General features: G+C 47.5%; 1 protein-coding gene across 1 annotated transcript in view; it reads left to right on the top strand.

Annotated features, from left to right (window-relative positions):
• The first annotated feature begins 268 nt into the window (after positions 1-268).
• SEZ6L (seizure related 6 homolog like) overlaps positions 269-25,978 on the top strand; it is a 66,000-nt gene continuing 40,290 nt past the window's right edge. The window contains exons 1-9 of the mRNA XM_054694682.1: positions 269-365; positions 2,115-2,900; positions 3,720-3,853; positions 6,422-6,614; positions 7,811-7,996; positions 11,409-11,574; positions 15,391-15,557; positions 15,968-16,162; positions 17,780-17,918. Coding sequence (XP_054550657.1) covers positions 269-365; positions 2,115-2,900; positions 3,720-3,853; positions 6,422-6,614; positions 7,811-7,996; positions 11,409-11,574; positions 15,391-15,557; positions 15,968-16,162; positions 17,780-17,918 — 2,063 coding nt within the window. The remainder of the gene's footprint in view (positions 366-2,114; positions 2,901-3,719; positions 3,854-6,421; positions 6,615-7,810; positions 7,997-11,408; positions 11,575-15,390; positions 15,558-15,967; positions 16,163-17,779; positions 17,919-25,978) is intronic.

The following is a 25,978-nucleotide window of genomic DNA, read 5'->3' on the forward strand; positions in this document are numbered from 1 at the left end:
TGCCCCTCTCCCATTGCCTTCTTGCACTACCATCTACAAAGATGACCAACATCAATCATTCAATAAAAGCACCAAGAATATAAAAGCTGCACTTCTGAGCAGACCCACATCTGATCTCCGCGGAGGCGGTGGCGTAGCTGTTACATAACCTTAATGACTTGCCCAGGCTGGCAAGGCCAGGAACTGTTGGGGCAGGATTTGGACCCAGGCCTAACTCCAAAACCTCCACGCTCCCCCTTGGGACCCGGATACCTGCTTCAACCCCTGGATGACCTTGATCTTCCTGCTGGTCATCCACACACCCTCCCTCCCCCGTGCCTGCCCCAGCCCCTGTGCTGCCATTGACCGGGAGTGCGCATTGGCTGGTAATCAATGTTACACAACAGGAACATTTGTCGATGCCAGTTGCAAACTGTTGCCGTCTATATAGATTAAGCCACTGCCGCTGACTCCATGAAAGTAAATGAGCCTTTCCAATGGCTGTGGAAATAAATTTAAATGACAGTGCTGAAGGGCCCAGAGACCGTGGCTGACTGAGTGTCTCTCTGCAGAAAATCTACAAGGACAGCTATCGGTCTGAGCACCATTGTCTCCAGGACATAATCCCGCTCTATCTCAAGGCAGTGCTGGGTTGTTCTGATCGCTCGGCTTCCTGCTGAGGGGTGGATACAGTGATGACAGTTAAACAGTGACAGCAGCTGGCACATTCTAATCACTCACTGTGAGGCACCCAAATGTGTGTGGGTGTATGTCTGCTTCACAGGCATCATCCTAGGAAACAGGAAATAAAAGGTCCATTTTGCAGCTGAGGAAACTGAGGCTCAGAAAGGTAAAGCCATTTCCCAGCTTGCAATTGGCAGAACAGGGTCGCAAATAAGTAAATGAAGCTGAATTCAGGCATGATTTTGCCTGGACCAGCCCTTATTTAAAATTACTATGTGGTTTTCCTTTCATGACAAAAGTAAATCACACAGAGTTAGCAGGCTACACAGGCCCACGAGGGCCTGGCCCTGACCGCTCTACCTCACCAACTTTTTCTCTAGTCACCTTCCTCTTGTGTCCTCTGCCCTCTTGCATTCCTCAGCCAGACTTCCACGGTCTTCCCACACCCTCTGTCCTAAACCTGCTTCGCGATTCTGAATCCTCGTATCAGTCTGTGCATCCTACAAGGTCACTTTTCTATTAGTTTAAAATTTTGCTCCTCCAAGCTGGAAGGGATCATGCTCAGCAAAATAAGCCAGAAAGAAAAAGAAAAATGCCGGATGGCCTCACTCATAGCAAGAATTTAGAAAACCTCAATAAGAGACCAGGAAAAAGACTAATTATAATAAAGTAAAAATCAAAATCAACAAGTAACTAGAAACTAGAAACACACCACAAAGAGGGGGAGGGGAGGAGGGATTAGGGTCAAAATATGGGGTGGTGGGAATTGTATGGGGAATATAACCAAGATGAAAATGCATACACTGTGCAAAAATGAAAAAGATGTAAAATATATATAAAATAAAAAAATAAATAAAATAAAATAAAATAATTTGCTCCTCCAATGCCAGACAATACAGCCCTGAGCCAGGGCACATGGCTCAGAGAGGAGAGTATATGGGCTGGTTTACAGCCCCACCCAAGTCCTTGTGCAGTGAACAACCTGCCCAACTGTGCATGGCAGTCCTGCAGGGTACATTGGGTTAGGGCCTGTCCTCTCTGTCCTTTAGCAGGAAATTTTGTCTTTTCAGGCATTTTCACTTTGACTATGACTAGTCCTCTTTTTCTATTCACTTTGTCTCCCAATACATATGCAACTAGATGTTAAGACTCTTCTGCCTTGGTTTCTGTAGCCCTAATGCTTAACTCAGGCTTGGCATGATCAGCTCTGAGTCTCCAAGGGAAAGAAGAGAAAAGCAGGAAAGGAGGCAAGGAGGGAGGGAGGACAGAAGGAAGTAAGGGGAGAAGGGAGAGAGGAGACAGCCCTTTATTTGTTGACAGAACACTGCCAGCGCCCAGGGAGGCCTTGGTTGCCCCCTTGGGAAAAACCACCCTCAGAATCTGACAGAAGGTAGAGGATCTAAACCTCTTTCTTGAGCCTGTTAACCGCTGTCTTTTCTCCTCTTCCCAAGATGCACCACCAGAGGGAGACACTGGCCTCTCAGACACTTACCTTCTGCCTTCAGAAGCACAGGGGAGCAGCAGTCTGAGCAAAGAGCACCCCCAAGAGAGGGTAACAGTGACACCTCTGAATCCAGCAAATCCTGCACAGTCAGGGGAAGAGCTTCTGGAGCCTGAATTGGAAGGGGCAGCCCCCTCATCCCCCTCAGTGGGTCAAGACCCTAAGGCCCTGTCAGCCCTGTCAACGCAGACTCCAGAAGAGGCGGGCAGCAAGCACACCACCGCCCCCAGGAAGAGGCTGCCCTCGCTCAAGCAGGTGAACTTGGCCAGGAAACAGCTGAGGCCCAAGACCACCTCCACAGCTGCCCTCCTGAGGACCGGGTCCCAGCAAGCATCCTCAGACCCGGGCCTCCTCGCTGCCATCACCGAGAAGCCCCATCCACCAGCCGACCTGGACCCAATGGCCTTGGCAGGAGAGGGGACCCGCCAGCTGTCCTCAGAGGAGCCCATCTGGCTGGACAGGAAGGACAGTGCGGTCCCTACCACACCTGCTCCCCTGCAGATCTCCCCCTTCACCTCACAGCCCTTCATGGCTCACACCCTGCCCCAGAGGCCAGACCCTGGGGAGCTGGTGATACCTGAGGAGGCCCAAGAAGCTCCTCCAGAGGATGCCAGTCCCATGACCCTGATGGACAAAGGTGAGAATGAGCTGACCGGGTCAGCTTCGGAGGAGAGTCAGGAGACCACCACATCCACCATCATCACCACCACAGTCATCACCACTGAGCAGGCCCCAGGTAAGCGCCCAACTCCTCCAGCCTCCTGAACCAGGGGAGGGGGGAGGGAGCCAGGGGGCGGGGCGGCCCATCTCCATCATAAGTGCCTGTCCATGTGTGCTATCTAGGAGCTTCGCCCATGGCTTAGAATTAATATCCCCACCTTAAAGATAAGACAGCTTATCTGTCAGGCCCCAAGACATCAAGCGACCCGCCCAAGGCCACACAGCTAAAAAGTGGGATTCAAAACCTTTTCATCTTGGAGCCAAATTCCTAAGTCTGCCTAGAAGGCCCCAACCTTCTCAAAGTGCTTTGCCTTTTATCATTACATGCACTCTGCTAGACTTGGTGAAATGCACTCTCTTTCTCCAGTTTTTAAAATTCTTCTATTTTCTTTTCCGCCTTCAAATAGAGACAAGTGTCAATCATACACTGATTTCGGACATAGACCATGTGACCCTGATTAAAGCATGTGAGCTTTAGGTTTGAATCCTGCTTGCTGTGTGAGCCTGGCTCAGAGATGCCCCCTCTGAGCTTTGGCTTACTTAGCTCTCAGATCTGTCCTTAGTAGGCTGAATAGGGTCACCGCTACTCGGGATGGTGCCCAGCAATATGTTGCTGTTACAACATGTTACAACTACATCTTGTTAGTGGTCATTTGTGTCAACTGCACTGTGTAGATCAACTGTACTGTTGATTCTGGAGCTGAAGGAGAATTAACAGTAAGAGGAGTGGGGGCTAGAGAATGCAAGTGTCCCCAGAGCTCTGTCTTACCCTACAGCCCATCTGAGAGATTCATCTGATCTTCCTCAGTGGCCTAACTAAAGTGCTCTCCTCCAGCCCTCTGCAGCGTGAGCTTCTCCGATCCCGAAGGGTACATTGACTCCATTGACTACCCACCGCTGCCCCTCAACAGCTTCCTGGAGTGCACGTACAACGTGACTGTCTACACTGGCTATGGGGTAGAGCTGCAGGTAACCCCCGAGTCAGGCTTACCCTCAATCATCTGGTTCTTTTCTCCCTAATGAGGATAATTTGAGCTGGGCTATGGTGAATGAATAGGAGTTCCCAACTCAGTTCACAGCTGAGATAGCTCGGCACATGTGGAGGGGCAGGGACCTGTTGATAAATTAGGAAGTATTGTGCCTGGAAGGAACTTTTTTCTAGTACCCGCTTATCACACACACACACACACACACACACACACACACACACACGTCCCAGCCAGTTCACTTGATCTATAAAATAAGAATGGAAAACCAGGTTGGTGTAGTGCTCAAGCATCTGGGTTTTAAGTCCCTGTTCTACAGTTAAAACAGTTTCTTTAGGCAAGGGGTTTCCCCACTCTTGGCCTCAGTTTCCCCATCAGTAAAACAGACAATCATGTCATGACTTTACAGGGCTTGAGAGGAGAGATAAATATTACAACACAGAAAGAGCATTTAGCGAGAACCTAAAAAAGTAGAGAAAGTTCAGTGGCTATTACCAATCGTCTTCACCCTGGTCCCAGATCTTCTCCAACTGACCAATTCCTCGTTAGAAGTCCTTTTTAAAATGGACTGAGGGGGCCTCCCCGGTGGCACAGTGGTTGAGCGCTGGGTTGCGAAGCTGCCCGCAGCCTCTGCAGTGCCGGTTCGATCCCTGGCTGCTCCACGGCCACCGGAGGAGGGTCCCACATGACGCGCAGACCTCTCCTGCCGCCCGCTGCTCCCCTCAGCAGTGTACTTCGGTCCTTCTGCCTGCTCTGCTCCCCGCTCTGGCTTTAGTGAATTCTCTCACCCTCCCGCGCTTCTGACTGTACCCAGTGCTTGCATAAATAAATAAATAAATCTTTGAAAAAAAATTAAAATAAAATAAAATGGACTGAGGAAAGGAAATGTCCCACATATGGAAGGAGGTGGTGGCAGACTCTTCGAGCCCATGGTCAGAGGTCTGGATGTGGACTTTCTCTAATAGACAACAAAGAGCCATCAAACGTTTTTGAGTTGGGTTGGTCATATGACCTGACCAGAACTTTCCTTTAAGAAGGTTCTTCTGACTCATACAGGAAAGATAACAGAGCTAACCCTTTCGGCAGAACTTGGCATCTTTGCACAGAGCTTAGCATAGTATGTAGCACATAGTAGGTAATTAATATTATTTGTGTCATTAAAATAAACTGGAGAAAAATTACAGCACATCTGATGCTGGCACTTAATGCACCCTTTCCACTGTGCCTACTGCTCTATGGTTTTTTTTATTTTTATCAGGCACAGTAGAATCCATTCATTGATCACCTACTATGTATCAGTCACAGCTGTTGATACTAGGGGATATGGTGATGTGCAAAAATGATGCAGTGCCTGCCATAAAGGAGGCTTTTATGACTCACACACACAGAGAGAAGACGTGAGGATGCCATTTGGAAAGGTGTCTAGTAGATGTCTATAGATGTTTATAGGGGATGTGGTAGACTCACAATGGAGGCATAGGCAAGCTCCTTGAAAGTAAGAGATGGCTGCACAGAGGAGGGCAATTTTCATGGGGCTTTGGCAAATAAGTAGGAGTTCATCAAAGAGGAAATAAAGAGCAAAATGTATGGCCTGAAAGAGAGGGGCTCAGAGGTGAGCCCTGACCTGATGAAATGAGGGTCAGTCAGGCTAGGGTCCAGGGCAAGGAAAGACATAGATATTCAAATTGGGCATTGGAAACTGGCCAAAGTCCCCACCCCACCCCTACCCCATTGTTCAATGTCTTTGTGTATGATTGCAGTATTTCCCTTCCTTTTCCTCCAAGACTAGAAAAGGGATCTTGGCAAAGCAAGTATCATTCTTTGAGGAAGCTCTGGAGTTGGAGCCATCATTTATTTGGGAAGATAAGAAAATGGACCTGAGAATGCCCTAGAGTCTCCTCCCCCAACTCCCTCACTGAGTACCTGCAGAAGAGGGAGGATGTATCCCATCATTCTGTAAATTCTTAATGAGTACTCTCTGTGCGCCAGGCACTCTTCTAAGCACTGGGGAGACGAAGAAACATGGAAAAATCCGTAGCTCCTTGGAACGTACATTCTAGTGGAGTGCCTCTTCTGTCTCCCTGGAGATTGGACTTCAGGCACAAGCTGAACAATCCCTGCCCTCCCCCTCCTGCTCCAAGGGAATTTACCCCAGCTGCCAGCATCCACAAGGGCCCAACTGTGGGAGCCCACACTTCCTTGCAGCACCTCTACCCTCATCTTGGTTCTACTCTATTCCCTCAAACTTTGGGGAGATGAAAAGGGTCTAGATATTCATAGATGTTTCAGGGCTGGGGCTTGGGGTCTGTCCCATTGACTAGAGGTCTGTTGAGGGGTGCAGCAATGGTATTGCCTAGAACCACTTGGGGATGCTGTATTTCAATGTCTGGGGTCATTCGGGGTGCTGCATGTATCTGGAGTTTTTTTGGGGAGTGCTGCATTGCAGTGCCTGGAGCTGACTGGAGGCATTGTGTTGGCAACACTGTGGCCTGGGGTGGCGCTGTCTCAAACAAGGCTCAGGTCTCCTCTGTCTACTCCTGCCCATCCCCAGGTGAAGAATGTGAACCTGTCTGAGGGGGAGCTCCTCTCCATCCGTGGAGTGGACGGCCCCACCCTGACAGTCCTGGCAAACCAGACGCTCCTGGTAGAGGGGCAGGTCATCAGAAGCCCCACCAACACCATCTCTGTTTACTTCCGGACCTTCCAGGATGACGGCCTTGGAACCTTCCAGTTGCACTACCAGGGTAGGATGGGGCTGATGCTAATGAGACATAGCTGCTTGCCTCAGTTTCCCTCTGGAACCTCTGAAACAAAACTCTTTGTTCCTGGGTGCCTCTGGCACTTTGGTATATCCCATGGACCCTCTTCTCGGGAAAATGCCTTCAAAAGCATAGATAAAAAATATAGACTTTAAGGAGAAGCCAGTCATACTGAGTTACAGTTGTCAAAATATTGTTTTAATCTAGAATGATCTATGTGCTTCTTTATTAATACACTAAATAATAACATCTCCTGGTGGTTCTGATAATTACTATAATTTCAAAGTGCTGAGGAGCATAAGAAATATGTCAAGATATCCATTATAATATGAAAATATCTGTGATTCCTCCAGGTGACTAAGTCACAGTTTCCATTAATATGTTGCAGTTTGTTGCCCACAGTCATGATTGCGGGAAATACGCAAGTTTCATTAAAGGTTAATGAAAATAAGAAAGGCGCTTTTTCTCGTTCAAGTTCAGGGTACTGCCATCGATACACGAATCCCCTGAGAGTCCATGGCCTCAACCGCCATGGTCCCTCCATGGTCTTTTCATTTTTGTTTGGGCTTTATCCCACTTCGTCCTTGCGTCCCCTGCGCAGGAGGGACATTGCCAACTCCAGGGAAAAGGAAAGGAGAGTGGAGTGCAGGGCAGTCATTTCTTTAGTTTCTAAGCCATGGAGTAAGACCATAGACTCACACTGGTTCTCTCCAAAACCCAAGCCTTTACCTCCCAGGGCAGCTGTTTTCAAATTTTCATTGCCACAGACATTTCCTGAAGAGCTGGCTGTTCTACTTCTGATCCGAGAGTCTGTTTTGTTTTGTTTTTTTAGCAAACACCTAAGTCGTTTGTGCAGGTGGAACTAACTACCTGAGCAACCCATCTCTTCCAGGGGAGAAGGCCATTCGTGCCCACGTGGAGAGGCTTAAATGAGATATGGGAACTCACTTCCCCCCAAACCTGTTGTCTCTGGTTAGGCAGAGTGGAGCCCAGAAAAAGCGCTAGGCTGGCAGTCTCAGCACTGCGTGATCCACGAGAGGCACAAAAATACCCTCCTCCAGGGCTCTGGAGTCCCCCGGGGCCTCGTCCTTGCTCCTCAGCACAAACTGGCTCCCAGGATGTGGGTCACATTCCCCACCGCCCCCTCTGACCATGGCTGCGCGCCTTTGCTATCTTCCCAGCCTTCATGCTGAGCTGCAGCTTCCCGCACAGGCCCGACTTTGGCGATGTCACGGTGATGGACCTGCACTCGGGCGGGGCGGCCCACTTCCACTGCCAGCTGGGCTACGAGCTGCAGGGCGCCAAGACCCTGACGTGCATCAACGCCTCCAAGCCCCACTGGAGCAGCCGGGAGCCCATGTGCTCAGGTACGCTCAGCCCCTCCAGACCACACACAGCAGGCCCGACCCAGGGGAGGCCAGCCCCAGGGCCTTAGGACTGACTTTAGGGACAGGCCCTTAGCCCCGGGATAGAGCGCACCCAGCACGAAGGCCCGCGGCCATTTCAATTTTGTTTGGCTGTGGCAAAATACACAATACCAGAAAATATGCCATTGGTGACATTCAGTACTTTCACAGTGTTGTACAACTACCATCACTATTGCGTCCCAGCACATTGCTTTCAGCCCCAAGTCACTTCGAATAAGTCACTCCTTACTCTCCCCTCCCCCAACCCTTGGCAATTGTATTTCCTATGGTTGTCATCATACAGTATGTCATCATTTGTGTCTGGCTGCTTTCATGGAGCATAATGTTTTCCACTTCATTCCTATTGTCACACGCATCATAACTTCATTCCTTTTTATGACTGAATAATATTCCATCGTGTGTGGCCATATCACATTGCATTTGTTCATTCACTGATGGACACAAGGTGTTTCCACTTCTTGGTTATTATGAATAGTGCTTTTTTTCCCAAAGATTTATTTATTCATGCATACAAGAGCTGGGGTGTAGGCCAGAGGTGTAAGGGGTGAGAAGATTCATCAGAGACAGAGTGGGGAACAAAACAGGCAGATCCACTGAAATACACTGCTGAGGGGAGCAGTGGGCGAGACAAGAGAGGTCTGCTGCACCATGTGGGTTGCTCCCTGGCCGGGGATCGAAATCGTGCTGCAAAGGCTGCGGACAGCTTCATAGTGCTGTGACTTAACCCCTTGCACCACCATAGTGCTGCTATGAACAGTTGCATGCAAGTTTTTGTGGGGACTCTTGTTTTCATTTCTCTTGGGTATATGCCAGATGTGGAATTACTGGGTCATATGGTAATTCTATGTTTAACTTTTTAAGGAATCATCAAACTATTTCCCACAGTGGCTGCAGAAGAATATAGGCTACTTTTATTAACTGAGTACTTACTATTTGCCAGTCTATGGACCATGTACAAGAAGAATATTGAGAATATAAAACATAATTCCTGTCCGCTAGGCATTCATAGCCAGTGGAATCCAAAAAGGACAGCTGATGATAAGGTCTGAGGTCTGATTGTTATAGTATCAGTCCCCTGAGGCCCTTCAGAATTTTTCTTCTTTTCTTTATAACAAAGAAAAAAAATCAGACTGTATTTGCTCTTCACACCTTTCTTACGTTAATCTTTATCTATGTGTAAAATCAGAGAGGAATTAAACCTCAATTTATGCTAAGAAAGATGGATGGGGAGCCATGGCTGGTAAATTAAAGCCAAACAGAGCCATCAGTTGGCTTAATAAGGCAAGAAAGGGAAACAGAGGGGCAGCAAATGAGGGGGAGCTCAGGGAGAACAGACGTCCCCCGCCAGGGACAATGTCCTCCACCTCCTCTTCTCCAGAGTCATAGGGCAATAGTGCTGGATGCATTTTGAGCACCTACTTTGTGCCAAAGACTGAGCCAAACACTCTTCATCATTTCATTGATTGTTCATCACGGTCCCATAAGGAAAGTGGACTTCTCACCTTTTTATAGCGAGTGAACGCAAGACCCTGAAAGCTCCAGTGACTTGGCCTAGATTGACCAAGATAAATGGCATAGGTGAGGCGTGAACGCTCATTTCAGGACAGGAAGGCAAACTGGATAAAGGAACATGGTGCTCTGTCCAAGGTTCTGAAAGAATCACAGCAAGTTCTTGAATTACCTCGTTTCATTCAGTTTTGATTCATTATAAAGCTGATGAGGGCAAAAATATTTATTCCTGTCTGGGGGCCTGTGTGGGGTGGCATGTACTCCCCAAGTCTGCCTGTGTTTTCTTCAGACGCTCTGCTTTCCTCCCACATTCCAAAGATGTGAGCATTAGGTTAAATGGTGTGTCTGTGTTGTCCCTGTAGGAGGGAGTGTAGGTGTGTGAGTGTCCCCTGCAAAAGAAGAGGCCCCTGCCCAGGGTTGGTTTCCATTTTGCACCCCCAGCTGCCAGGACAGGTGCTGGCCACCCATGAATAAGTGAGCTGGAACTAGTTGGATGGAACATGAATGAATACAAATTATTGTTGACTACTAGGAGTGTTGGGTCTTTCTTTAGAAGTTTGTTGATGTTTTGCAACCAGAACTATGTGCCATGAACTTACCTCTTATGGTAAAACTGACTTTGTTATAAACCTTTCTGCTTAAAGTTACAGTTTCCCAGAACCTATAAACAATGTTAAGTAAGAACTTACTGTACAGAGTTTCTTGGCAATGTCTTTGCTATAGATCACAGCAAAATCCTGAGCAGAGAAGAGGGTTCTATTCAATTGCAGTCATTCAATACATACTTAATGAGAATAAAATGTCACTAAGAATAAGAAAAATATATCTTCACATTTGTATGTCTCATCCCCATCCACAAATCACTTTTTTAAATTTCTTTATTAGATTTTTATAATGAAAGTAACATGGGTCTGGTAATGAAATTTTTTTAAAAAATACAAAGTATAGGTGATAGGAGCAGATCACTTTTATATTCATGGTATAAATTGATCCTTGCAAAATAGTTCATTGAACTAGGTGTAGCAGAACAAGAACTTTTCTTCACTTAAATTATAGTGGGCATTTTTCTTTATCTCCAACTGTTCTTCGAGAACATGGTTTTTAGTAACCATATAAATAGGTATATTTATTTCACCAGGCATCGGTGAATGTACATTCATGTTATTTCTTATTTTTGGCCCTTAGAAATTGGTTCACAGTTCACAGTTGAGCAGTGAACACCCTCATCCATAAACTTTTGTGAAAAATTCCAAATCTTTTCTTAGGATTAATTCCCCAGAAACTTAATTACTAGGTTAAAGTGTCTGAGCACATTTTCTAGATTTTTTACCAAATTACCCTTCTGAAAGGTCATAGCAATTTGCATTTCAACCAGTCGTGAATGAGAGTGACCATTTCCCATCGCCTTGACCAGCTCCTGTTTTATTTCTGCTTTTTATCTTGGCCAATTATGTGGATGAAAATAGAAGGGAGTTTAGATTTGCATTTCTGTTATTATTAGGGAGGGTAACATTTTTTAGTGCCCACTTGGTACTAAAGCATTTCTTCTTTTGTGAAATGCCTGTTTATATCCTTCTTGATGCCATTTTATAAGCAAAAATCAGGGTGCAGCCAGCACCATGGAGAAACCCATCAATCACAGTCATTCATTCCCTGCATGGGGTATACAAGGTGAGGGTCTAATCATGGAATGAGATCTCCTGTCAAACAGCAGGACAGGCCTCCTCCATGATCTCCCCCTTCCTGCCTGCAAAATGTTGGGAACCAAGAGAAGATGAAATGCTCACTTCCCCTCTCTCTACTCTCCTCTCATTGTCCTCTCACCCCTGCTTTCTGGGCACAGCTCCTTGTGGAGGGGCCGTGCACAATGCCACCATCGGCCGGGTCCTCTCCCCAAGTTACTCCGGAAATGCCAACGGGAGCCAGTTCTGTGTCTGGACCATTGAGGCTCCAGAAGGCCAGAAGCTGCACCTGCACTTTGAGAGGCTGTCACTGCATGAGAAGGACAGGTACTCTTCCCAGGGCCCCCACTCCTCCCCAGCCTGCTGGAATGTGGCAAGGTTTTTGTGTCTTGAAATGGTTGAAATTTTGATTCATTGAAGTCAAGAAAGGAAGATCTAGGGAGGATAACAAGGATCTTAGAGACCACGAGCTTTGATCTTCTCCTTTTACACATTAAGAAACTAAGCCGTCCAGAGGAAAGGGGACTTGCCCCAGATTACACAGGAAATGAAGCAAGAAGGGGATCTAGATGCCCTACATTGCACTGCCTCCTTCTTTCTCCTGCACACCTTTTTGCAGTTGAACACAGAAGGGGCGTTTATGGAGCTCCCTCTCTGTGACTAGTCATGTGTTGTACTCCATGGAGATTAGGTGAGAAGTAGAGAACTTTGCCTCCTGGGATAAGAAGTAGTTGACATGGGAAAGCAGACATGGTGTGCAATAACAAGGGGAAGTTAAATGCAATATCTAAGCAAGAGCACATGTATAGACTTTAATACAAATAAAATCCAGAACCCTAAAGCTGATGTTCTAAAGTATTCTAGACCACTCTAGAAAACTTGGACCTTAGCTATTTAGACTCATCTTAGTTTAGGTTATCTTGACAACAGGCATGGCGATGAGGATGAGAGGGAAAGTAGTTTAATTGGAAGCTGATCCTAGAAAGCACTGGTAGAGGCAAGGGGGCATGAACAGAGAAGAAATTATGTGTTAATCGCAGGTAATGGTGGGGCAACTGGGACTGCATCCACGAGGACCTCTGGGAAGCTGTTGAGCGTAGCTTAGTAGGCCTATTGGAGGGCAAGAGAGCTGGGGTATTTATCTACCACATTCTAACATCAAATATTAGAATCACTGTGCTCTGACTTCTTTGAAGTTTCAATTCTATGCTATCAAGCTCTTTAGGTAGAAAAGGATCCTTACAGACAAATGAGTCATTTACCTAGAGTCCACTTCCCACCAAGTAGTCCAGCTTTATCCTGAACAACTTGCTATCAGTAAATCACTGCCTTAAAGTGGGAAGTGTAGGACAGGGGCTCCAAAACATGGCTTCTCAGTAGCATCATAAAGGCTTGGGTACTCTTAAAAGTGAATTCCCAATCTTTCTTCCTGGAGACTGAGTGAGGAGCCAGGCCTGGGAAACCTCAGTGAAGGACACTATCTAAAACTATGACCTTGGATCTGCCTCTTCCAAATGGCTCTGAGAATAAATCAAAGTTAAGTGTGTATTAAGCAACAAAAATGAGAAGGGAAAGAGGGTTAACCAAAATGGTAATTTCTGAAAGTTATTTAAATCTGGATAAATGAGCCAAACAGACCCTCTGACAATGTAACTTACTAGTAGTTTCCACGGGTTTCTACAGAGGTCTATGAAAGTATGAATTTACAACCCCTGGGGAAAGCTAGTTCTCAAGTGTGTAATAGGGAAAGATGTCTGTAGTAGTTCATCAGCTTAAAGGCCAGCATACACGCGCATACACACACACACAGAGAAGATACTCTCTATGCTAAGAAAAAAAATGACATCAACTTTTTCTATCCCATGTCCTTTAGTGAAGAAAAACAGATAAAAATATTACAATATATGTATTTGATTGTCAATTTAGGCTATTTTTCATATACAGAGAAATCCTCTTGCTTCCCAAGTACAATGATGTATTGGGCTTCATGTCAAAAGCTCTCTGTGAATAAAAATCTTATAGTGAGAGAATGGGTGGCAGAATTTGAGAATTATGAAATGGAAATTAGAAAAAAGATAAAAGTAATATATTAAATAAGCAGGGATTATTAAAAAAAATATATTACAATATACCAGCTGCAAGAGGTTAGCACTAGATAAGACTCCACATAAGAAATAGGACCTCAGGCCTCCCCTGATGGCACAGCAGTTGAGCACCTGGTTGCGAGGCTGCCCGCAGCCTCTGCAGCGCCAGTTTGTTCCCTGGCTGCAGGCGAGGGTCCCACAAAAAAAAAAAAAAGAAATAGGACCTTGTCTAAACCTTGAAAAAATTGGATAAAGGAACCCAGAATAGAGTGGGGAGAGTCTCCCAAGGGGGGAAAGTAGGGGGATCAGAGAGAACACGGAAGTAGAGGAGAAATTTCTCATTGATTTTGCAGGGGGAGGAGAGGGGAGCTGCTGTGACAGAGGTCTTTTCACGAGTAAGAGAAGAAAATAAAGTTGGGAAGGTAAATTGGGGTCTGAAGGTCTTTGAATGCTAGGCTGCTCCTATAGGTCCTAGAGAGCCATGGAAGGATTTTTGAGTAGAAGAGGAATACCAAGAAAGATTTTAAGATGATTTTCCATAAAAGGAAGTCTTGCTAAACTCCAGTGTCATAATATGCAACATAAAAGAGAGGTTCTCTGGTCAAACAGATTTGGGAGATGCCATACTACATCCCTGTCTTGAAAGGTGTTAGTGGAATTAGCTAGCATAGACACTGACAAATCCTGCAGAAAATAATTTTTATTTAACCCAGCATTTCCCAAATCCATCAGACCATAGCCCTCATGTGGATTTGAGATAAAAAACATACTGCTGTTTCAGAGAACAGAGCAGGCTCATGAAAAACCATGGCTCCAACATTTATGTATGTTGGTGACATTAGAAAATTCATCTGTACAACATAAATCCTTTTTATGCTCACAGTAAAAAAAAAAATTCAAAGAATTAAAAATTCCAGTTTATGGCCCCATAAAAGAAACTCACCTAATCGTGTACTGTTTTCTTCCCCCATGTTTGCATAATTTCTTTAAAAATACCAGGACTAGCAAGGAGTCAAGTATCAAATGGTTTTAATAACAGTAAAAATGAGTACCAACATTTTGTGCTACATTTCATTATTCAGGGTATTCAATCCTGTCATATTTTCTTTTTTTTTTTTTAAGATTTATTTAATTATTTATACAAGCACTGGGTACAGTCAGAAGCGTGGGAGGGTGAGAGAATTCACCAGAGCCAGAGCGGGGAACAGAACAGGCAGACTGACAAAACACACTACTGAGGGGAGTAGCGGATGGCAGGAGAGGTCTGTCGCGCCATGTGGGACCCTCGCCGGCGGCCAGGGATCGAACCGGCGCTGCAGAGGCTGCCGGCAGCTTCGCAGCCCATTGCTCAACTGCTGCACCACCAGGGGAGGCCCAGATCCTGTCATATTTTCAAAACCCACATGTAAGACAGGTAGAAAGATGTCTCACAGTTGTGGAGACTGAGGCCCAAGATGTGTTGAGACTAATGTAAATTCAGTAGGTGGGGTGTTGGGAACTGGAAATTGGGACTCTGGACCCACACACAGTGCTCTTAGGAAATGAGAATCAGAGATGCAGCCTATCAGGGGTCAAATGCATAATAAATTTTGCTTGTGTAGCTGCTCAGCGCTCTATACCCATGATCTCTAAACCCACACTCGATAGAGGTGAGATCACACCCATTTTGAGATGACAAAACAGAAGGTCCAAGTGGTGAAGTGTCCTTGTCCAAAGTCACACAGCTTGGAAGTTTCAGAGGCCAGGACTCTGGCTGTCTCACTGTAGATGTTAGAAATGTTTCAGAAATGATAATAGTCCATTAATCCCTGCACCTCTATTAGTAATAATAATCAGTATTGATTATTAATCTGGGCTATTACATCATGTATATCACTTTCCTTACACCACAGAATCAGCCCATGAGGCGTCTCCAACAAGCATCCTGGAACCTTCTCTGGGAAGCTTGTCTGAGAAAGTCAGGGGCAAAGTCAGGGTTTGAGTCTGAGGCTCCAGAGGCAGCAATCAGAGCCGCTCTCCCTGCTAAGTGCCGTGACCTGCTGTCCTCTCCCACTGCCAGGATGCTGGTCTACAGTGGGCTGACCAACAAGACAGCTCTCCTCTACGACTCCTTTCAAACAGAGAGTGTCCCCTTTGAGGGGCTGCTGAGCGAAGGCAACACCATCCGCATCGAGTTCACCTCCGACCAGGCGCGAGCGGCCTCAGTCTTCAACATCCGATTCGAGGGTGAGGAGCCTTGGGAGTCCCGCTCCTCTGGGGGGTGATACAGGATCAGAGGAAGCATGGTGGGTCTGGGGCTGCATCCCAGAAGGGGGAATATCTGGCCTGCTGAGTCTGGGGGAGACCCAGTGGCCAGACTGACTCTTTGACTTGCAAAGGCTGACTCTGCAGCACTGGGAGGGCAGGAGTTCTTATTTCCATTTTAGATATGAAAAGTGAGGCCCCAAGAAGCCACGTGAATGGCCCAAGAGCCGTCAGCGTATCAGCTGGACCTGGAACACAGGGTCTGGTTCTCGTTTTCCTCCGAGCCTCCCTGGACAGCAAAAGGGGCGGATCCCTCTTCTGAGACATAGGCCCGGGGTGGCCCCTGACTCACTTGAACTGCTGCCTCTCTTCTGTCCACCCCCCCCCCCCAGCCTTTGAGAAAGGCCACTGCTACGAGCCCTACATTCAGAATGGGAACTTCACCACATCCGACCCCACCTACAACATCGGGACCATAGTGGAGTTTACCTGCGACCCTGGCCACTCTCTGGAGCAAGGCCCCGCCATCATCGAGTGCATCAACGTGCGGGACCCATACTGGAATGACACGGAGCCCCTGTGCAGAGGTGAGTGGGCCCACCACCTCCTCTCAGGCTGCCCCTCAAATGAAAAGTCCAAGGCCTCAGTTTAGCGGCATGTCTATGTCACCAGTTCACATGCTGATGGAGGGTTAGGACCCTCTCCAGGACTCGCTAGCTTTTGTATCACATTTGTTGCCAGTCCTTGAGGAAAGGGCAAAATGGATCATTTTTTTATAAAGTGTCCCTACTTCAGACACAGCTTGGTGAGCAGATTGCTGCACGGATCTCAGCTCCTGCATTACCCCCAGGTTGTACTCTCGTGCAGTCCACAGCCCGCCCAACAGCACATGGAGCCCTGGCTTGAATTAGTAATCGTGATGATATTAATAGATTTTAATAGAAGTGCAAAACTGTGCATGCACTCTACCACGGCCGTGTGCTTGTTACGACTTCATCTCACTACAGTCCTGTGAAGTACTGTTATTATTGACCCCATTTACAGCTTAGGAGACTGAGCGCTGGCGTGACCCGCCTGAGAGTTCATGAGGATAACTGGCAGGGGCAGGAAAGGAACTCGAGTCTCTGTTTTCAGAAATTGCACTGTGAGCAACTCAGGACAATTTTAGTGTGCAGGGCCCTCATCTACATGGCTCCCCACAACCCTTCCCACTCACCCATATTCAAGGCTGCTGAGCCACCCTGAGCCCGGCTCCATGTGGAGCCGCCTGGATGGCAGTTGGCGTGAAATCACAGCCTTGCCCTGGTGAGGGATTGATCCCTGTATTAAATGTGCTGGTTTAACAGAGCGGAATTTATTGGTGCTTTGGCCTCTGCCACATTGAAAACTTTCCAAAGTGGTAAACACAGAGTGGAATTTAAAGGGCCAGGTGCCAGGCACAGCTTCTTTTCCACCTCCAGTTTGGACCCAGGGCCTTTCACAGCTACATCAACCAAGGCTCACTGAGCACACACCTAGTGCCAGGCACTGTGCTGCGCTCGACATCTATGAGCTCAATGAAGCCTCAGAATAACCCATAGGGTCAGCAGTGATGTTACCCCACGTTACAGAATACAGGAGCACAGGTTCCAAGAAGTAATAAGCCTTGTTACAGAGCCTGTTGGTGGCCCAGGGAACATACAAACCCAGGCCCACCAGACCTGAATGTACCGCCTCTTAGCCCATACGCCCCTGCACAAGGTAGGACTGCCCTGGCTAGGATTCATTTGGAATTCTGGGCTCTGTCATTGGTGCTAAAAGAATTGCAGTCATGTAACAATAAATGCATTTCAGTCAACAATAGACCACATATACAGCACTGGTTCTATTAGTCTGGATGATGTGTCTATATTATAGTAGATGTACCATCCATGTTTGTGTAATTGCATTCTGCCACATTTGCATAAAGATGAAATTGCCAAACGCACCCCCACTGTTAAGCAATGGATGACTATATACAGCCATAGCCCCACCTTCACCAAGCCTTAGCTAAAAGAAGCAGGTGCCAGTCTCCTCACATGTATTGACCACCTGAGGTGAATGCACCTGTCCACACACAAAACAACCCATGGCTGTCTGACTTCATAGTACAAACACTTACTTGCTCTGCCAGATAGGCTTCCTTATGAATAAAGTGTCTCTGTGTTTGTCTTTGTCTTTTACAGCAATGTGTGGTGGGGAGCTCTCTGCCGTGGCTGGGGTGGTGCTCTCCCCAAACTGGCCAGAACCCTACGTGGAAGGTGAAGATTGTATCTGGAAGATCCACGTAGGGGAGGAGAAACGGATCTTCCTAGATATCCAGTTGTGAGTATTATGATGGCAGGACTACCAATGCAATCTCATTGCAAAAGAAATTTCTCCTGATTTATTCTTTTTTAAAAAGATTCATTTTATTTATTTGTGCATACAAGAGCTAGGGTACAGGCCAGAGATGTGGGGGGTGAGAGGACTCACCAGAGACAGAGTGGGGAACAGAACAGGCAGACTGACTGAAATACACTGCTGAGGGGAGCAGCGAGTGAGACAGGAGAGGTCTGCTGCGCCGTATGTGTTGCTCCCTGGCTGGTCGGGGATTGAATTCGTGCTGCAGAGGCTGTGGATTGCTTCATAATGCGGTGCTTAAACCTTTGCGCCACCAGGGAGGCCCCCTCCTCGTTTATTCTTTCAGCCAATATTCGTTAAGCATCTACTGTGTATGTGAGAACTGTATAAAGAGTGTGGGAAACAGTGAGGGAAATGATAGTGAGGGAAACAGTCCTCGTATACACACAGAAAGAGCCCCTGTCTTCAGGAAATCCAATGTACTAAGGAAGCAGACATTAAACTAGGGGGGAAAAAATACCAATAATTGGTCCCTGTAACTGTGCTGTCAGATTCCATCATGGAGATTTGTTATAAAGAGGAAGGTCAGAAAAGTCTTCCCTAAGGATCTGATACTAAAGCTTGGGATGAAGTGATAAGCTGGAATGAATGCATCAAAAAGGAACAGAATATGCAAAGCCCCTGTGGCAAGAACAAGCACATCATTTTCAAAGCACTGAAGGGTCCGTGTGGCCAGCAGGAGGAGAGCAGTATAACTTGTGCTCACTGAACTACGGTGGTTTATTTTCCTAGCTCACTCAACTAAGCCAGAAGGTCCTTGCAGTCAAGTCTGGTCTGAGGTCTCCCTGAACCAAGGGATAACACAGAGCTAGATACCTAGCAGGTTCTCAGGAAGTGAGAGCTCAATGAAGAAATGCTGTTGTGAGGGGACTTGCCCGCCTGCGTGGCTGTGTTGTCTGTCCTCAGTGCGGGTACCTAATAGGTTCTCCATCAAACCTCTCCTTACCCCACAACTCCTCAGGGATTGAGAGAAGGGGACAGAGCCAGATGGTGTCTCGAGAAGCAGAAGAAAAGGAGTAGCTGACAGACCCAGGGACAGGGACAGTGGGAGTGGGGATGCCAACTTCTGGAAAGTCTCTCTGGTCTCTGGGGATCAGCTCTCCCCTCAAGCCTCGAGAGTTTCCACAGTAGGCTGAGAAGCATGGCTCAGGAGCTGCCTGGCTGGGCCCAGAATTCTTCCTAGAGAAGAAGAGTGTTATTTGCAAATAATGAGTGACTGTCTTTTGAAGCTGTGAGTGCAGTGTGCCCAGCTGTCCCAGGACCTCCTGTTCCAGTTTAGTTAGAGATTTGCAGTCCTTGGTCAGTTACCACTTGGGAACTCGGGGCCAGGTCGGCCTAGGCCAGAATCTACCTGCTCTACTTCCCAGTGGGGCGACTTGGGGCTTCTCTCCTAGGGCTGTGTACTCGTGTCAGGAGGGTCTTAGAAGTCAGTGTTTTGTGCTGCTGGAGGCAAGTTTGAAGTGTTCCTGGCCTGTGCCTCGCTCACTCATCCGCTCACTGCTCAATGAGAACCGACCCCCTTCCTCCCGTTCTCATCTCGCCGTCATCTAGCGTCTGCAATAAAATGCTTATTCTTTCAGGACATGCTTTGAGTGTCAACTATTAAGTCAGCTCCGTTTTAGGAACTGGAAAATTTCGGAGAGCTGTCCCTGCAGCAGTCCAGTTCATATTGGAAAGGAGTGGATTGGACGGTCTCTCTAAATTCTGGCAAGAAGACAACTTTGTACCTACTATGTGCAAAAGCAAGTACTGGAGGTACAACTGTGAAAAAGTGGAACAGGCTCTGCCCTCACTGTTTAGTGGGTGAGGTGACGGAAATCCACACGCAGTGTGATCAGAGTGAAGGTGCAGGGCAGGGAGCTGAGGGGCCTGACTGAGGTCAACAGGAGCCTCCAGGAAAAGTAGCTTCTGAGCTGGAATGAAAGAGATGGCAAGGGGAAAGGAAGGGTGGACCAGACAGTGAGAACAGCGTAGGCAAATCCTGGAAATAAGAGACGGAGCTTACTCAAGCGGGACTGAGGCAGTTTAACTGAGTAGAGCATGGAAACAGGGTAGGGGTCCCAGAAGGAAAGGGTCCAGGGAAGCCTCTGGGTTCCTCTTTTTTGGTTTATCTTCTAAAAAAAAAAAACAACAACAACAGCTCTTAATTTCATTGAATTTTCGCCATCACAGACAAAAGAATCTAGGGTTCAGATACCCCCACACACACCCCTAATGATGCTCAGATCCACTGGTAGAGTTTAGGGATCAAGTGGGGTGGGATGTGAGGGGCCCTATTGATTTTCTAGGTCCTCTGGGCACCAGATGCCAGCCAAGATGAAGGTGGTGGTGGGATCACATGCAGGCCACAAGCTGGGGCCAGGAGAAGGGGACTGTGCCCCAGGGAGGCCTCCAGTCCCTCCACGCAGCAAGCAGGCAGCAGCATCCCAGGCCTGTAGGACTTGAAATGACATCAAAATCAATTCCATCCAGTTTCAGTTCTCATGGACAGATTGCAAAGACTGTGATTTTTGTCTTTGAGTGAGTTCAACTCCATTCCACAAACATTTATTGCGTCCCCACTGTGAAGAAGGCGTTCTGGCTGGGTTCTGGCAGTGAGCAAGACATATGCAGCCCTGCCCTGGGAGCCCTCATCATCAGCTGACCTAGCAGAAGCAAGAGGCAACGCAGGGGCCCTGGGTGTGGGAGCTCACCTGAGCCTGGTAGAGTACACGGAGGAAAAGCTTTCCCGAGAAAATAGTATGTAAGTCAGTGGTTCTCAATTTTATTCTCAGGGACACTTGGCAATGTCTGGAGGCACTTCTGGTGATCACTTGAGAGGACAGTCGTGCTGCCAAACACCCTGCAGTGGCCAGGACAGCCCCTGCCATCACCATAAAGAATTAGGAATTAGCTCACTCAAAATGTCATTAGTGCCAAAGAAGAGAAGTCCTAACCTCTGCTGAAACCTGAAAGAGAGAAGAGAGGCAAAGATGGAGAGGAACAGTGTTCCACCCAGGGGAACAGCCTATGCTAAGACCCAGAAATAGGAAGTCAGGACGCTCTTCTGAATTGTCCAGAATGTTGAATGTTTACTGAACACTTAGTGCAGCCCAGGCATTCACGTCCCAGGAACCTTCACAGCAGGCACATGCAGTGCAATCCATTACTAGTTCCATTTCACAGATGAGTAAACTGAGGTTGGAGAGGTAGAAGAGTTACCGCTCACATGGCAGGGAGCTAGCAGAGCTGGGATTGCATCCTGCAGGGCTGGGATCCTCTCCAGCACTGGGAAGGGGCTGGAGGAGTCCTGTGTTCCTGGAGCTCAGGTATCCAGGGGGAGCCACATCCGTGAAGAAGTCCTGCCATGTGGCAGTAGATGTAACCAGGGCCCTGAGGACTGCATTGGGGAGGGGAGTCGGGATGTGCCCTGATTGGGCAGTAAGGGGAGGGTTTTAGGCATTTAACGGGATTAAAGCTTTGCAGAAGGAAGCCTAGTCCTCTGGTCACCAGCCCAAGGCTCCCTCTGGCAATCTCTTCTGGCCCTCACTTGGCAGAGGGGCGTCTGGGCTTGGCACCTCCTTCCTCCCACAGAGGGAATGAAAATAGCATCTCACCAGCGAGGGTTACATGAGGCCCAAGAGCTGCTGAGTTTAATTTATCTTGCTTGGTTTCCACTGACAGTTTTAGTAAACCAATTTGGGTTTGATAGTAAAAATAATTCCGTCCTCAGGGCCCCTCAGCACCGCCTAAGTGTTTGCAATTCTTATTTATCACATTGGCGAGGGGGAAGGCGTTTGTGCTGCAAACTGAGCTGGGTAGGTGGCCCATAGTAGGTGCTGGCCAATGTTTGCTGAGTCATGAGGATACAAGCTATATGTGCCAGGGGAGAGGGGACCTTCCCTACTCACCAACTGAGGCCTGGCTATTGCTGCCATAGGTACTTAAGGCAACAGTTCTAACTATTCCTGATTTATTAAGGACCCACTATGCGCTGGACCCTGAGCTGTGTAGTTTATATTTGTGAGCAATGACAAACATTATGGAGAGATAATAATGACATAAATTAGAGCTAGTGTGAATATAAATCATTGCAGAGGCGTAATTACCCAAATTAGAGATAATGTATGCAAAGTGCATGGCATGGGGTCTGGCACATAGTTGGTGCTTCAGAAACAGAGACTGCAATTACCAGGAATCTTTATAAGGCAGAGGTGATCATCAGTGCTTTGTAGATCTGGAAATGACCGTGCAGGGAGGTATAGTGACTCCTCATGTCACACAATTAGCGAAGATCTGAAATAGGGGTTGCACTCACACTGCAGCCTCCTCTCTCGGTGATTTGGGTGGCTCTTTGGGGACCAGCTGTGTGTCTCAGTGGTGAGGCAGGGAGGCCTCCAGGAGCTCAGAGTTCAGGAAGGAGAGTAGGGCTGCAGTCAGAGGACCTGGCAAGAGGCAGGTAAAGTACTGTGACTGAGGGGAACAGGAGGAAGAGAGCAGCGAGCTGGGTCTATCTCTGCTACTTGTGGAAATATCCAGAGACGGTGACATTCAAACAGAATCTTGCAGAGTGTGAGCTGGCTGGGCTGGAGTGGTGGAGGGCATTCTGGGAGGGCCCATGTGAGGGAAGAACAGCAGCAGGAGAAACGGACATCCTGAATTGCAGCCTTAATTAGGCAACGTCTGGCCTGCATTGTTGGTGCTGGAAGTGGGGCGTGCATGATCTTAAAATGAGTCAGGGCCCCAATACTAAAGCTCCTTCATGCCCCACGTGCCTGGCCCCAAACCCATGTGTGCTCCCTGCTCCATCAGGAATCTGCACCTATCACTACTGAGCAGGAGCCTTTGGAATTTGAAGGATTTCTGAAATCTTTTTCTCACACTTGCTCAAAATAGAGCACAGAAAGGAAGATAAAAGTAGGAAGGAATTATCAGTGAAAGCATAATAGAATGGAATCTCTGGAAGGTGCCCAGAAAAGAGAGGTAAGCTGCCTAGCATCACACAGCAAATAAGTGTAAGGACCAGAAACACAACCTCCATCTGTCTGACTCTGCTGCTCACTGGCAGGTGATCCCTGCCTCATAAAGGTATATTTTGTTCTTTAGCCCCCATGCCTGGCACACAGTACGTGCTCAATAAATATCCACTGAATAAGAGGGCGCTTGTAAATGTGTAAGTTGATTAACACTTAAGTTCTTAGTGAACATTAAGATTGACATAAAATAGACAAATTAGCACAGATAACACTATTTCCACCCCCAATGACATGCCCTATTTTGTGTAAAGTATTGGCATGCATCATTTCCTTGAAGATCATCATAGAAATCATCACAGCATCTATTATTGAGCACTTACTATTTGCCAATCACTAAGTGTTTCACCCATTTAACTCTTACCAAGAGCCATTTAACTGTCACCAAGAAGTCTATGTGATATCACCATGACTTCCCATTTTACAGAAAAGGAAACTGAGGCTGAGGGCCAAAGTCTTTCACCTGAGGTCACACAGCTAAGGAAATGCCAAGTCAGGACTTGAACTCAAGTCTCTGGGGCCAAAGTCATGGTCATGACCACATAATAAGTGGCAGTGAGCTGCTGCATCAGGGAGAAGCCCCAACTCCATGTGATAGAAGAACAAATTGAGCTTCAGAGAGGTGTTCTCCCTTTCCTGGTGCCCACAGAGAATATGCACATATCTCTGGAAGGAAAAATGTGTCATGCCAGGGGCAGCTTGCTTCCCCCGGCTCCACTGTTGGGCCCAGGCCCACATCTCCCCCTTCATGGACCCCAGCACAGTTCTCTAACCAGAAAATAAAATGACCTAATAACAAATCCTGTAACTGTATGATTGATAGCTGCAGAATATTTCTCTTTAGTCGCTGCCAACCTGCACTGTGCTAAGTTAATTCCAAGCCCTAAAAATTAAGTGCCTTGTCCAGAGGCACTTCAGTCTCTCAAACAGAGATATAGTTGCTCTGGATACAGAAATGCAGCTTGAGAGCCAGGCAAGAAGGGAGATCAAGAATCCAGGGTGACTTTGACCCCAGAAGCACAGATTTCCAGACACCAGCAAAAAATCATGGGAGAAATGGCACACAGTAGAAATAAAACTGGCTGGACCCAGACTTTTCAAGCCATCAGCAGAAAGGATTTCCCCAGAGCCAAAAGTTTGGAGGACTCCAAGAAGAAGTAGCTTAGTTCATAGAGCCCAGATTTCATTATGTTGCAGAAAATGACACTGAGTCTCAGAGGTGGAAAGAGACTGGCCCCAGACCACTCTGTCAGTCAGCTATTGCTGCATAACAAATGACCCCCAAATCAGCAGCATAAAACAGCTAGCTTGAGCCATTGCTCACACATCAATTTCTGGTCTGGGTCAACTCATACAGCTGTGGGCAGCTACTGGTTGGGCAGGTGGTTGCGCTGATGGCAGCTCACCTGTCTTACACATTAGGGATGGGCTGGCTGTCAGACAGTTGCAGCCAGCCTACTCTGGGATGGCTTATCTCTGCTCCACATGTTAGCATCCTCCAACGGCGAGCTCGGTCTTGTGCCCGTGGTGACTGGCCAGGGCTGTGAGAGAGAGGCAGAAGCATTCAAGCAATCTAGAGCCTACGCTAGGAGTTGGCCCAGCATCATGTCTGCCACATCCTGGCTAGGCCTAGCCCAGACTCCAGGGGTGGGGAAGCCAACTCCACTCTGGAGGTAGATGCTTCCAAGTCCTACTGCAAAGGGTATGGATGCTTCCAAGCCCTACGGCAAAGGGTATGGACCCAGAGAGGGCAGAACTTGGAGACTAAATGTGCACTCAAGCTACCACATATAAAGAATGATGGGGGTTAGAAATGAGGTCTCATGGTTCCAGTCCAAAGCTCTAACTGACATCACTGTGTACGGCGACCCCATAGGGCAGACAAAGTTATTACTACAGAGGAGAAACTGAGGCTCAGAGAGGTGAAGTCACTTGCCTAAATTGCCACAGCCAGGAAGTGAAGGAGACAATATTTGCCCCTAGGGCTTGATGCCTGGCATATGGGAGACTCTGAAAGTGTGTTCTTCTCTCCACCATATTTTCAACATGTGGTTGGGTTGGAGGGTTGATGGGGGCACACTCTATAAAGATCCTGGATTTTCTCAGGGAGAGGAAAAGGCCTTTGCTTGTGGAGGGAAGTTTTGGATTCAGGTCCAAACTCTTCTATGTGTTAGCTGTGTGACCTTGGATAAGTCACTTCACTTCTCTGAATCTTAGCTCCCGATCTTTAAAGTAAGGATAATGAAAAATAATAATAATAAAAAAAAATAAAGTAAGGATAATAATAGTACCCACCTCTCAGAGTTTCTGAAAGGACAAAACACTTGGCAAGGGTCTGATCTGTTGCACTCACTCAATAATTTGATAATGATGATGATGGTACCATGGAGGGTGCGCAAACTGAGCTTCATTACACAACCACACTCATACATGTTCACACTCAGGGTGACCGCCCCACGCCTGGAGTTGGGGTGTGGCAGTGAGGAATGGAGAAAGTTCATCCTGAGGAGCTTGGAAATGCAAGTTCTAAGACAGGTCCTGCCCCACACATGCCAGTCTTCTTCAGTTCCAATGCCACGCTCCTCCCAGCCATGGCGATGGCAGGAGCAATGTGGCAGGAGGTCGGGTCATTGCCTGGCTGGTACACACCTAGGAGCATGAGGTATTTGCCTACAATTGCATCTGACACCTTAGGGAGTCACGAATGCTGGTTTTATGAACCCCTGACATGCAGCTGTCTCGCCCACTTACTTGTCAGCAAGTGTTTATTGGGGGTGCACTGGGCAGCTGGTATTGTCTGAGATTGATTATCTGGGGCCTGAAGAAAACTCCTGGAATGGAGCCCTCACTGTGTGCCAGGCTCTGCTGAGAGCACGGCACCTCTGTCGACTTTGTTAATTCTCAAGACGACCTAGGCGTTCACATAGTGGCGTGCCCCAGGCCTCAGAAGGGACACAAGTGTTCAGAGGT

The sequence above is a fragment of the Talpa occidentalis genome, unplaced genomic scaffold, assembly GCF_014898055.3.
Source record: "Talpa occidentalis isolate TD23 unplaced genomic scaffold, MPIMG_talOcc4v2.1 talOcc4.14, whole genome shotgun sequence".
NCBI classification, from domain to species: Eukaryota; Metazoa; Chordata; class Mammalia; order Eulipotyphla; family Talpidae; genus Talpa; species Talpa occidentalis.